This window comes from Lutra lutra, chromosome 1 (genome assembly GCF_902655055.1).
Source record: "Lutra lutra chromosome 1, mLutLut1.2, whole genome shotgun sequence".
Lineage (NCBI taxonomy): Eukaryota > Metazoa > Chordata > Mammalia > Carnivora > Mustelidae > Lutra > Lutra lutra.
Window position 1 is genome coordinate 115,610,937 of NC_062278.1, and position 13,948 is coordinate 115,624,884.

Sequence of the window (13,948 nt, forward strand, 5' to 3'; positions counted from 1 at the left end):
TGAAATGTGAAATCATCCTTATTTTCCATCATATTTTATTAATTACTCAGACCTGGATAACATCTTCTCTTCCAATCTCTTTATGTGATTCTGGGTGGCTGTCCTTTTGTAAAGTCTTCTCCCCAACAGAATATCACATATGAAATGGATATTATGTAGACAGCTCAGCTAGAGCTATTTGTCTAAAAACAGAATCTAACGCTTATTCTAACCAGGTAATTTGAATATGGATCCCTACTTTTGGTACCTACTTAAATTTTGCCCCTGGTTCTTAATTATTTGAGGAGTATTATCTAATTCTAGGATGCTGTGAAGGTGATCTGGGTCATCTTTTGAATTCTCAAAATTAAAATAAAACATTTAAGTCACCAGTAGCAATTAAAAAATATCTTGTGGAAAAGTTTATTTTTTTCCTTTTTATAATAACTTAAACAAGCTCATAGTTCTTCTCTCCTGATTCTTTCATATTTCATTTCAATTCCCTTTTTGACCCTAGATTTTAAAAAAATCTTCAACACTATAGCACACTGGATTTAATTCTAATCCTTGAGGGAACAGAATGGGCCTAAATTGGGGTCAAAAGAAAAAAGACCAATATCTTAAACAAAGGTATGTTTGATAGCACATTACAGGTAATTAAACCATGGGATGCAGTTAGGAACATCCTAAATAGAAGACTAGGAAAATAGTTTGTATAATTCCTGTGTAAGTAAAAAAGCAGGGAGCAGATGAGTAAGTCATGTCCCCAGTCATGGCTGTTTCCCCTGCAGGGAGGAGAGCTATTTAATGACCTTGCAAGCTAAAAAGGCCTTCAGATGTCCTTTCATAGAGTTTCCTTGTTGTTTTTTTTTTCAAAGAACGAACCAGTCCAGGGGCACCTGGCTCGCTCAGTCAGTGGAGCATTGCAACTCTTGATCTCAGGGTTATGAGTTTGAGCCCCACTTTGGGTGTACACATTACTTAAAAATAAAAATGTTTTAGATAAAGAAAAAGAAAGAAGGAGGGAAGGGGAAGGAAGGAAAGGGGAGGGGAAGAGAGGGAAAAGAAGGGAGAAAGAGGAAGGAAGGGAGGGAGGAAGGGAAAGAGAGGGAGGGAGGAAGGAAGGGAGGGAAGGATGGAGGGTGGGGGGGTCCATTTCCAGTACTGCCAGAGTGGGAAAAAAACAGACTAGGAAAAACAAACCTAAGTTGAAACCACAATCTATGTACTCCTAACCAGACTTGTGAACTTGAGAAGCCCCACCCAGGCTGGCTAGACCTCAGCATCCTTTTGTGACAACTGGAGACAGTAAGGAGAACCCCTCTTCCTCTGGGGCTTGCGGTAAAGATAAGATTCATTGAGTCTGTATGTCATTTACTCACTTCTTTACCAGTGACTGAGGAATTACAGTGACATCGGCAGGATGCTAGGCACTGAGAACTAGTAGGAATAGGGCACAGCTCCTATCTTTAGGAAATCAGGTGCTGGCCAGAAAGAAGAAGCACACAGACATTATGTGGCGCAGATTTGGGACTCCATTGAACACTTGAAAGATTCAACAATAAGCATAAATAAAGGATCATAATTATAATTTAGTGTACAGAGATTCTAGGGATTATGAATGGTTCCTAAAGGCTTTAATGAATAAAATAATGACCTTTTGTTTAAGGACCACAAGATATGAAACGATGGGACTGGAACACTTGGTGGTTTTCATCCCTGGCTGTACTTCAGAATCACCTAGGTGGTTAAAAACAAGCAAACAAAACTGACGACTGATACCTGGGCCCCAGGGTTCTGTCTAGAGTAAGTCAGATTTTCTGGGTGTACTGTATTAGCACATTTTAAAAATTCACAGGTGATTTCATTTTGCAGGTACGCTGAGAACTGCTGGCCTATATAATCTCTAAGCTCTAACATTTATGATTGCACTACAGATCCCATTTGTCTCATGTCATTCTTCTCCTCTAGAAAGCCAAGTTTGGTCTTAGGCCTTAGGGCTCTCTCTACTGACCCCTGAGAAGTCATTTAAAAAGACCATAAACACTTAAACTCTAATTAAGAGACATTAACAACAGTATGATTAGAAGCAGGGAGCCAGGAGATACATAAATACCACAAACTAATCAAATGACTAACATTGAACGGATAAAATAAGGAAGACTTCACAAAGTTTGTCTTTTCAGGCTCACTTGATTGTGCAAAGACCAATGAACTTGGCTTAAACTCACACGTGAAATCCATCTATGTGCCACACATACGAAAGCCATATTTAGGACATATTCAGGACTGAACCAGGTTAAAAGTCTTTGGAAGCCCACTAGCTACCAAACATTTTGTTTCAATTTTAAAAGACTAGAAAAATTACTAAGGCTTTCTACTGTCTTGAATATTTTTCACCGCCTAAAATGTGTTTGCTTATAGGATTACCCTTGCAAGGTAGTAGTTCTAGACCAATGGTGGAGGTTGAATACTCTAATAAAATCGAAGTTTCCTTGACAATTCAAGGACGAAGTAGATAGCCTTATACAGATGGGTAATCAGGATCCTCATCGTAGTTAAAACTATTAACAATAAATGATGACATGACGCAAATTTTCACCTTAGCATTCTATAGTGCTCTGTAGTTTGCCAATGGTATTATTCAATGTGTATCAACCCTGCTTCTCCCCTAGCTCCCCTCCATCTCAGCAAAGGTACCACTCACTACTGAATTGTTCAGCCAGGAATCATCCAGGCACCTTATTTGCTCTTCATTCAAATCTACCTATTATCAGGCTTTACTCATTCTACCTCCCACTCCTCTTGTCATAACCATCTGGGACTGCCAGTAGGTTCCAGGTCAATATAATCTATAGCCTGGACCAGTGGTTCTTAATCTTGTCGGTCTCAGGACCCTTCTGCACTCCTAAAAATTACTGAGTGCTCCCAAAAGCTTCTGTTTATGTGGCTTATATCATTTAATGTGTACTGTGTTTAGAACTTACAACAAAATTTTTCAAATACTTTCTTATTAAAAATAATAAACCCACTAAATATCAATAATATAGTGTTTTTAAATAAAACATAACTATAATTTCCAAAATAAAAAAATTTTTTGAAAAAGTAGTTTATAGGCTTGCAAATATTTTAAATGCCTGGCTTAACAGAAATCACCTGGATTCTTAGAGTGCTTCTGCATTTAATCTCTTGCAATATGTTGTTGTGGTTGAAGAATATAAAGAAAACCTGGCCTCGCCCAGATGCATGGTAGGAAAGGGAGGAAAATTTCAATAACCTTTCCCAATGATTGTGGATATATTATATAATCTCTGGAAAACTCCACTGGACGCTTGTGACAGAATGAAAAGGGTAAATAATCAGTATTAGGAAATGTTATTATGAAAATAATTTTGAACACATGGACCCACCGAAAGGTTTTCAAGGAGCTCCCAGGGCCTCTGCACCAGACTTTGAGAACTGCTGGCCCAGACTTATGCCCTGGCCTCCTCCTGATTCCTTAACTCCCATTCTGGCTCTGCTGCAATCTGTTCTCTTCTCCAAAGCCAGAGTGTCCATTTAACTACGCAAGTCACATTGTATCAACCCCTATTTCTGACTCTTATGGATCCTAGATTAAAACACAAAATCCCTGGAGCACCTGGGTGGCTCAGTGGGTTGAAGCCTCTGCCTTCAGCTCAGGTCATGATCTCAGGGTGCTGGGATGGAGACCCACATTGGGCTCTCTGCTCCGTGGGGAGCCTGCTTCCCCCACCGTCTCTCTGCCTAGCTCTCTGCCTACTTGTGATCTCTGTCTGTCAAATAAATAAATAAAATCTTTTAAATAAAATAAAATACAAAATCCCTCACAACTCAGCCCTTGCTAGGTTTTCCAACATTATTTGTACCACTTGCTCTCATTATTCAATCTATACTCAATTCCCTCTCACCCCAATCTTCATGAGAAAGTTGTTCTCTTCTGCCTTCAACATTCTTCCATCCCTCTTTGCCTGCCCTATCCTTCACAACTCAGCTTAAATGATTCTTCCTCGGAGAAATGTATCCTAACCAAATGCTAGAGATAATACCTCCATTTTACAAATCAGCAAATAGAGGTTCAAAGATATTGACAACGTTGCCTCAAGTTCTTACAAATAATATATCCAGAATTTGAATTCAGATCTCACACCAAAGTCCATGTACGTAATCACTCTGCTACATCATCACTTAAACAGACAAGGCAAGAAAAGACAAGAAAAGACAAAGACAAGAAAAGACAAGGCAAGAAAGGACAGGCAGACTAAATCCTACAGGGCTCTCCTGACCTTGGTATTAACCTCTTTACATTCGTAAACATCTGAAGCAATTGTTTACGCTTAGAGTCAAGAAAGCCTGCCCCTCTGGACCCAAGTCTCCCAGTGAGGCCTTGGGTGCCCCAAGTGACACCCCTTGACATCTCTAAAGCATGCAGAGAGACAGCCCAGCCAGGAGCCTGGGACCAGTTCATAATAATGAGCCACCAGTCTTTGGACTTCAAACCTCCTCCTCCTCACTAGAGATCCTCCCTGGGAGCTCTAGATCACACACAGAGCAAAGCAAACCTATCATCACACTCCACATTTCCTTGAACTCTTTCTCTGACTCACCCAACAAGAGTTTCCCAGATTACAGTCAAATTGAGTCAATCACAGTCAGCCTTTTTAGCTCAAGATAGTAAAGATAAAGAGAGATGACCTGCAGTGTAGGGAGTGGGGGTCATGTGACAGCTTAGCCACTTCCTGCCTCCAGGAACCCAGACAAGTCCCCCTGCCACTTTGAAGCATAGTTTTCTTATAACGAAGACAGGGCTAACCGTTATCAGTGAATTTCTATAAAGAACCAAAGGGGCAAGAGCTGTGAAGAAACTGTAAATCCTGAAGTCATATAGTCAAATTAACTGCTATTATTAAAACTTATCATTATATAGAATTCATTTACAGACATTTTGTATCTAAGCCTCCTCCTTTTTATAGGCACTTAGAAGGTGGCCTTGGCTTCAGAGCCCTTTAGATAGGGTGGATCTTTTTTTTTTTTTTTTTTAAAGATTTTATTTATTTATTTGACAGAGAGAGATCACAAGTAGGCAGAGAGACAGGCAGAGAGAGAGGGAGAAGCAGGCTCCCCGCTGAGCAGAGAGCCTGATGCGGGGCTCGATCCCAGGACCCTGAGATCATGACCTGAGCTGAAGGCAGAGGCTTAACCCACTGAGCCACCCAGGTGCCCCAGGGTGGATCTTTCTTTAGAGAACAGGTAAAACTCCATGGTTTGAGGGGTAAGTCATCAGATAGAATCCAAAATGTAGTAAATTAACTGGGTCGCCTCTGTCTAATGTGGTTGTCTTTGAGAGTCCTCATAAAATCTATAATAACTCTAGGAGGAAAAGCCAATAGCAAACACATTTTAATGAAGCACTCAAGGAAGAGAAGAGAAAAAAGTAACTATTATTAACAAATGTCCCAAACCAAATCCACATTGTAGTACTCATGCATAAATATGCTCTCACCAAGAACAGAAGCAATGTGGTGCTATACTAGTAAGGCCAGTACTTTTTCCTACATATAATTTTATGAGCCAAAGCTTTAGTTTCTAAAGATCTTCCAGGGGCACCTGGGTGGCTCAGTGGATTAAGCCTCTGCCTTTGGCTCAGGTCATGATCCCAGAGTCTTGGGATCAAGCCCCGCATTGGGCTCTCTGCTCCGCAGGGAGCCTGCCTCCACCTCTCTCTCTGCCTGTCTCTCTGCCTACTTGTGATCTCTGTCTGTCAAACAAATAAATAAAATCTTTAAAAAAAAAAAAAAAAAAGATCTTCCAAAATATTCCTATTAAAAAAAAAATTCCTATTTCTTCCTCAAATACAGAGACTGCTTCATTTCCCGTGTCAATTATTTTTCTAATTCTGTTCAAGAATATCAACTTCATTAAAACTTTAAAGACTTAATCTGAGTTATGGCTTGATGAGATCTCTGTGGGATGAAAGAAATCAAGAGATCAGAGTACCTGCTATTTTAAAATGTTCTTACAATGGAAACTTAATTTGTTGATGAGAATGCACTGCTGTAGAGAAAATAGGATTAAAACACACACACACACACACACACACAATCAGTTCAAATCCTAGGGTGGGTTTCTAAAGAGAAAAGCTTGTTTTGTTTTGTTTTGTTTTAACAGACATCAAGCCAAATAGCATTTATTTAGTCCAATTTTGTAGTTGAGACATTGTCAGACTTTTAAAAAAGAAAATACAATAAAAGTACTTGCTATAAATGTAAAGTATCACTTGTCATACTGAAACTATTGTCGATCTATATATTGACCAGAAGTATTTCAATTTATAAAAATCTAATTTATGTTCCATAGATCCCATGATTAAGCATTATTTCCCCTTTTTCATCAATTTTCTCACTGAAGTTTCTATTTTCTGTAATGTTTTCTTCATTTATGTAAAAGGATGTGTTTGACAGTAAAATGTTGAATGAGTGTGCTGGTAAATTCTACACATCTACCAAAACAAGTTGGAAGGATACTAAAATATTTTGAATAACCACAGTTTTTATAACAGCAGAAATAAGGGCTCAGAAAAATAAGACAAATGAAAAGCAACAAAATTTAGTAAAAGATATAACCACTTATTGGATTTATTTTGCCCACTCAGTGTAAAAACACTCTATCACTTTTAAAAGGGAGGGGCCTAGGAAACCAAATACTTAAGTCATACAAAATATCTAATGTTTTTAGGCTAAGAATTTTTCCTGATTGCTTTTTTTTGGGGGGAGGGGAGCTTTGGTTTAAAGGAAGGAATTAAATGATATAGAAAAATAATAAAAATTTTAAAATGACATAAAATGCATAGGTTTAGGCTTATCTCATTACTCTGCCTTCCAGAAGGGTCTCATTTGAAAAGTAAAAGAGTGATACTGGATGACGTCCAGGGTTCATGGCCTCTCCAACATTCTGAGAGTTGAGAGTAGAGTCAACACTTTTCCTTTTCTTGATTGTGAATGCTATCCATTACCTGCAGTAACTTGAAACAAAACAAATGCTTTTGGGGGGCACCTGGGGGGCTCAGTCATTAAGTGTCTGCCTTCGGCTCAGGTCATGATCTCAGGGTCCTGGGATCGAGCCCCGCATCAGGCTCTCTGCTCAGTGGGGAGCCTGCTTCTCCCTCCCACTTCCCCTGCTTGTGTTCCTTCTCTCACTGTCTCTCTCTCTGTCAAATAATAAATAAAATCTTAAAAAAAAAATGCTTTTGGAGTCAACCATTTGTACAGGTATTTCTACTCAAAAGTAGAAACAACGTTGGAAATGAATGACCTGTGTAATTCACATGGATATACTAGCAGCCTAAATGCAGCAAAAAAAAAAAAAGTGATGTCAACATGTTAGCAAAATTTTCAGCAGACCTGGCCCATACAGACATTCCACACATAAAAAATGACTCAAGTAACAACACAAGAATGCTCCCTTCTTTATCACAAAGTATACAAACACAAATGTTCTAAAGGCTTTTTTATGGTTTGATGACTTCAGCCAACTTGCTGGTTCAAGGTCTACAACATCTCATTTCCAAAGAGCTACGTACAATCCATGCAGTGTCTAAGGAACTACCTATTCCTGCGCTGTCTGTGTGTCTTCACTATTCGGTGTATTGCTACAATGCATGCTCGCTATAGGATGGTCATTTTAGAACGCTAACTGCCTAACTTATCCTATACCACCTTCTACCAGTTACCTCCTGTACTCTGCACTATTCCTGTTCTAATTACAAAATAATAATAATAATAACAACAATAATGAAAGTAACAACAGCAGCAGCAATCCCTATGGTAAAAACAAATGCAAAATCTACAAAATCACTTCCATCCTTTAATAGAGGGCACCCAGTTTTCTTTTTTTCTTAAGATTTTATCTGTTTACTAGAGAGAGAGAGAAAGAAAGAATGAGAGAGCAAGAGAGGGGGAAGTTCAGAGGGAGAAGCAGAACCCCCCCCCCCCCGCCGCCCCACCGAGCAGGGAGCCTAATCCAGGGATTCCAGGATCATGACCTGAGCCTAAGGCAGTCACTCAATCACCTGAGCCACCCAGGCACCCATGGGCACCCAGTTTTCTTATACTACTTTTATCAGTGTTGTGTTGTGAAGACCACAGGAAAGATAAATCAACAGGATCTAGTTCTAATCCCAATTTTGCCCCAACCTAGCTACATAACCTTCTATAAACCACCAACTTGCCCTGATTCTAGGTTTTCTCATCTAAGTCAGGCGTTTGCTGCACCATCCCAGGAGAAGCCACCACACTATGCTCCCGGGATGGCATCATTAAAGCATCTGATGTGCACCATGACGCTGGAATCGTGTGATATGAGGCCTGCATTATCACCTCTCATTTTTTAATTGTGCAATATCACGCATGATTTTGAAATCTGAAACCTTTACTATGTGATTTCGATATTTCCACTGTATTTATAAAGTTTCAACCTTATACATATCAGAACTTGGTGAACGAAGACAAGGAATTGAGAGACAATATATCAGCCATGAAATCAGAAAAACAACTGTGGCCTTTCCCATCCAACATCTGATTTAGTTTCACTGCCTCAGCTTCATTCCCTTGGAGAGTCTGGTCAATGGAATGTGTGTCTCAATGACAGAATTTCAGAGTGGAAATTCTTTATCAGGCCAAGTGATTCCATTTCACCACTTTCTTACCATTTGTGACTCAGTTTATAGTTCATTAGTGTATGACTTAGAAGGGCAAGTGATTTCAAGAATAACTCAACTATTACGAGAAGGTAACATCAAATGCTTATAAAACAGTTTCCCTCAAATAGCTTTTCTTTTTGGTGTTTAGCAACTTCCTCCCAATCCAGTTTAAGAATCCTCTCTGGAATTGAGATGTGGAAGGCGCTACCTCTCTATAAATAGGCTCATCCCATGCTATGTGAATCATGGTTGTTGACAGCAAATCAACAGACTAATTATTTGGCTTTGTTAGTAGCGATAATAGCACACTAACATCTTTCCAAATCTTTTCCCACACCCCATGCCCCCATTCTTCTAAGCTAAGCTTCAGACCAGACTGAAGTGCGCGGTGTACAGATGCATGCCCGTGGGCCTCGCATTGGGCCTGGGATCTCTCAGCCACATTATTGTGAGACTTTAGCTAAACAAAATAAGTCATCAGGCAGGATTCTCTCTGCCAAAATGTACACTAAGTAAATGAAAAAGAGGAACCGATTAAGTGAACACTGAAGAAAACAATAAACTCAGCAATTCCCTCAAATTCTGTTTTCTAGTGAGATGCTAAGGAAAGGGCCACAGGAAGTAATGTCCCTCATGTAAAATTAAACCCTGCAAATTGTTCATGTCCAGATCAACTTCCACAAAGATCAAGTGAGTTCAGCTCATCCATTCACAAATATCACCCACCTATTATTTTTACTGCCTTGTTTAGAACTGAGGGGGCTGAGGGATCCATTCACAATTATCAATTATCTCAACTGGAATACAAGAACATACTTCAATAACTGAAATATAAGAGTTACATTGAATTCAGAACCTTGAAGTTCCTTGTAGACGACATAAACCCTTAGAGAAGATGACCCCCCCCAAATGATCCCTGCACAACAATACAAAGGATTTTATTTTCCCCTAAAAGAATTATATATTCTATAAATATTGAACCCTAGTTTTCATAGAAAGCTTCACTTTATGAAATTAGTAGGCTAGATCAATTGTATGTAAACCGAAAGAGATTTAGTAGCTCTTGCCTTGGGATCATGATCTTTTCGTTTACTCCCCAAATTTACTATTTGATCAACAACACAGAGAGAAGGAGTCTACTGTGAAGTGACTCGTGTCATGAAAACCCATGGGAAAAACGAAAATGAGATGGTTTCTTCATAAGACTTAACCCTAAATTTCTAAGCTAATTCTGAGCTTCGCTGATCCACACTTTCTAAATGTTTTCCTCACCCCAATGGCCCTAGCCCATGTTTCATTCCTGGAACCCAGGAGTGCATCACAGAATTGCAAAGATGCTAACCTAAACCAGTCAACTGATCTCTGAGCAAGCTTTCTAGGCCATATTTCCTCTCGTTGCCCACACCAAGAGGAGAGTACCTGCAGATTGCAAAGGACCCAGCAGGCCACACCCAGAGAGATCAACAAAGTCTGTCGGAAGGACAAATCTGGGCAATTTTGCTTTCATTCTCTCAAGCTGGCCTGGTTTGAGGTGGGAATAAGTATCCTGAAACTCAAGGTATCTACTTTCCCTTTGTAAATAAAGATCACAATAGAGACCAACCATGTGAGTTTAGGGACAAAGGGGAGAATCAACTTCAGAAGGGCCTTAACAAGAAAATCTCTGATAAGTCCAAAGTTTTGTGGTTCTTTTCACACTCCCTTAGGCCAAATTGCAGATACTATGTTGTTTCCTTAACGTCCCAAAAGAAAGTGTGAGTGTGCAAAGGATGGGAGCAATAGGGCAGAAAACTTAATGAGCAGAATCTGGGAAACCAGGAGAGTCCTGGAGGAAGAGAATAGGAAAAAGAAGTCTGTGTAAAAGGAAATGAAGGGGCATGCAGGAAAGCGGGGAGGTGAGAATCCATCGGAATGTCTGAAAGATGCAATATCATGTGTTCCTGGGGGAAGAGTTTGAAAAAGAAAAAAATTAAGTTCATCTGGTGTCTACTAAGTGTCTGAGTAAAGAACTATGCTAAACGTTATGGGAGATAGAGGGAAGAAGGTTTATTTACATTAGGGTCCTCAGCAGACAGTATAAGCACTGTATGGATGGATAAATGGATGGATGAGAGAGAGAGACTATGAATGAGATGGTCGCTGCCTCAAGGATTCTACAGGCTTTATGCGACCAGGAGCATCTATACATGTAGCTCTCATCTTAGTCAAACTGTGTTTTCATCGAGATACAAAGTGTTTTCCTGAATATGGGACAAGAAGCTATTAACTGTCAGAGGGTGACTGAGAGAGAGACGTCTGGAAATTAAGGGAGAAGGGGGCCAGAATGGAGCCAGGGGGATCCTGGTTCCCTTCGGTGGGCGCCCCCAGGTGCTTTGCAAAAGGGGAGAGAGGTGTCAGCTCTGGGGAGCCCACCGCCTGGGCTTCTACTGACCTGGTCTCCGCCTCACTGGCCTCTTGCGGCCGCTGCAGAAGCGCACTTTGCTGAATACCCCGAGGACGTGCCTTTCGCACAGGGAGCGCCCGTCTTTGCTGGGGCTGGAGCGGCGCTTGGAGGCCGACACCCGGTCGCTGTTGGACTCCCTCGCCTGTCGCTTCTGCCGGATCAAGGAGCTGGCTATCGCCGCAGCCATAGCTGCTCAGCGCGGGCCCCAGGCCCCGGGCTCCACTGCGCCCTCGGGATCGCGCTCCACCGGGGCGAGGGCAGGACCTCGGCGGCCTGGAGGGACAGGGCAGGCGCGGGGAGGCAGTGCTAATATTTGAGGAGGCTGCAGTACGGAAAACCCGACGCCCACAAGGTTAGTCAGAGTCTGGGCAGTGGCGACAAAATGTGTGAAAATCCAGATGTAAACTTCCCCACCCGCTGGCCGCGGGGGCGGGGCGGTCCCAGGCCTTCCAGTTAACTAGACTCTTGCGCCCCAAACTTGCACCCCACGGCGATCCGCGTCCGAGGGGCGGTGGGGAGTTTGGTCACACTGCGTTCGGAGTACCAAGTGGAAGGGTAAGAAGGATGTCCAAAACAACAAGCCGTGCCCCCGTCGGAGAGGCGCAAGCGTTGTAAGGCGTCCAAAGTATATCTACACATACAGACATATAAAACCCGTTTACAAAGCAGAGTCCGGACCGGGGAGGGCAGCGAGCCCCCGGTAGAAAATACTAAAAAGTGAATAAAACGTTCCTTTAGAAAACAAGCCACCAACCGCCAGAGAGAAGGAGAGGAAGGCAGCAATTTAACTCCCTGCGGCCCGCAGTTCTGGAGATTAGGAGGTCCGTCCCGGCTGGGTGAGGTCTACGGAATGCATCGCGCCGGCTGCGGTTCTCCAGAGGCCGGCCGCCGGAGTTCTGGAATTCCGAGAGGCGTGAAGTGGGAGCCGTGAGCCGGAGTCGGGGTAGGGGCGCGGGGCGGGGGCAGCTGTTTCCAGCTGCGGTGCGCGCGACTCCCCGCCAGCAGCGCTGCGCTGAGAGCGGGAGAAGAGGGAGGGGGAGGGAAGGAGGGACGGGGAAGGAGGGAGGAACGGAGGGAGGGAGGGAGGGAGATCCTCGAGGGCCAAGCACCCCTCGGGGAGAAACCCGCGAGAGGCGAGCGCCGGGAATGCGCGGGGTCCCAAGAGCGGGCGCTCTTGCTCTTTCTGCTCGCTTTCTGGCACAAGACGGGCACAGTTGGTGATTATTTAGGGAATCCTAAATCTGGAATGACTCAGTAGTTTAAATAAGCCCCCTCAAAAGGCAGCGATGCCGAAGGTGTCCTCTCCAGCTCGGCGCCCACACGCCTTAACTGGAGCTCCCCGCCATGGTCCGCCCGGTGCCGCCGCACGGAGCGGGTCTCCGCACAGGCTCAGAGGGAGCGAGGGAAGAGGGAAGGAGGGGGTGCCCTGGTGGGCTCGGGATCAGGTCATCGCCGCGGTGCCCGGGCCCCCCAGGCTCGCGCGGCCCGGCAGTCCGCAGCTCGCAGGCAGCAGATCAGATGGGGATTACCCGCCGGACGCGAGGCCGATCACTCGCTCCCGCGCAGCCCATCCCGGCCGAGGAAGGAAGTGACCGGCGCTCTGCGAACCCCCGCGCGTCGGCTCGGGCGGGGCGGGGGCTGGCTGCGGGCGACGTCGGCTCGAGGCGGCTGCGGCTCCGGCCCGGAGCTGCCCACCATGGTCTGGCGCTGAGAGCGCAGGCGGGGCCCCCAGGCCGTCCGGGGCGACGGCTGGAGGCTGTCGAGCGCGCCCCCGGAGCCGGACGCAGACTCTGGGGTCAAGGCCAGGGAGCAGGTGCGGGCTGCCGCCAACTCGCCCAACTTGCTGCGCGGGTGGCCGCTCAGAGCTGCGGGGTAGCGGGGCGCCCCTAGCCGCCGCGCCGCCGCCTCCCCAGGCCCCGGAGGGGGCGCTCAGGGCGGAGTCCCATTCATAGGCAAAGGCTCTGGGCGCGCCGAGCCTCACGGGCTCCCGGGCGCCGCCGCTGCCGCCGCCGCCGCCCAGCAGGCTCGCTCCGCGGGAGCGCTAGCGCCGCAGGAAACTCTAGGCGGGGACGACAGCCACGGAGACGGAGGGTGGAACGAAGAGCTGGCGGCCGCCGGAGTACCTCTGGCACAGCTCGCCCACCCGCCCAAGGGCTTGACAGCGCCCGGGTGGGGTAGGGCTGGGGGTCGGGCTCCCGGAGCGCAGGGAAGCGCTGCGCGCTCGGGTCCTCCTCCCCTCCCGGGCGCCCTCTGCTCCCAGACTCTCTTCTCCCTCCCTCCCGTCACCCCTCTCCCCCTTCTCCGTCTTCCGTCTTTCCCCTTTTCTCCTCTCTACGCAATCCTACGTGATTGAGGTTTGGATGAGAAATTCTCAGAGGCAGAGTGAAGGAACTGCAGCTCGGGTCTGTTCTGCCCATCCCTCCCCCGAGAGAAAACACAACCACGGGCCGGTTAAAGGACCCTGAGTGCACAAAGAAGGGGTTAGGAGAGAAGGAGCTGAGGGAAAGCAGCCGCCCTCTCCCACAAGCTGGAGCACACAGAATTCTCTGTTAAGGAAGGCAGGCAGTGGACACTAGAGAAAGTAACAATGACCTTTTGGGCCCTCATGTTGAGCCCCACCTTCAGCTCATTTTGTAACAGGATGAAATGCTTCTGCTTCCTTGAAACCCAGTTTTCTTGGTTCTATCCAGAAAGCTGCAGAGCAGGTTCTACCCTTAAAATGAGGGATCAAGTGAGTGCCCTGCACAGAGAGGAGAATGCGGGAGGGGTGAGAGGGTGACTGTGGGCAAGGGCAGTCAACAACCAGCTCT

General features: G+C 45.0%; 1 protein-coding gene across 4 annotated transcripts in view; it reads right to left on the bottom strand.

The window, feature by feature from the left end:
• The window catches only part of FGF12 (fibroblast growth factor 12), a 592,462-nt gene that overhangs the window by 264,012 nt on the left and 314,502 nt on the right, over window positions 1-13,948 (bottom strand). The window contains exon 1 of one of the 4 annotated variants that reach the window (XM_047733058.1): window positions 11,127-13,062. The exons of the other annotated variants lie outside the window; for them this stretch is intronic. Within the exon in view, the coding sequence (XP_047589014.1) occupies window positions 11,127-11,325 (199 nt within the window). The 5' untranslated portion in view covers window positions 11,326-13,062. Of the gene's footprint in view, window positions 1-11,126; window positions 13,063-13,948 lie in introns of those variants that run through there. 4 annotated transcript variants of the gene reach the window in all.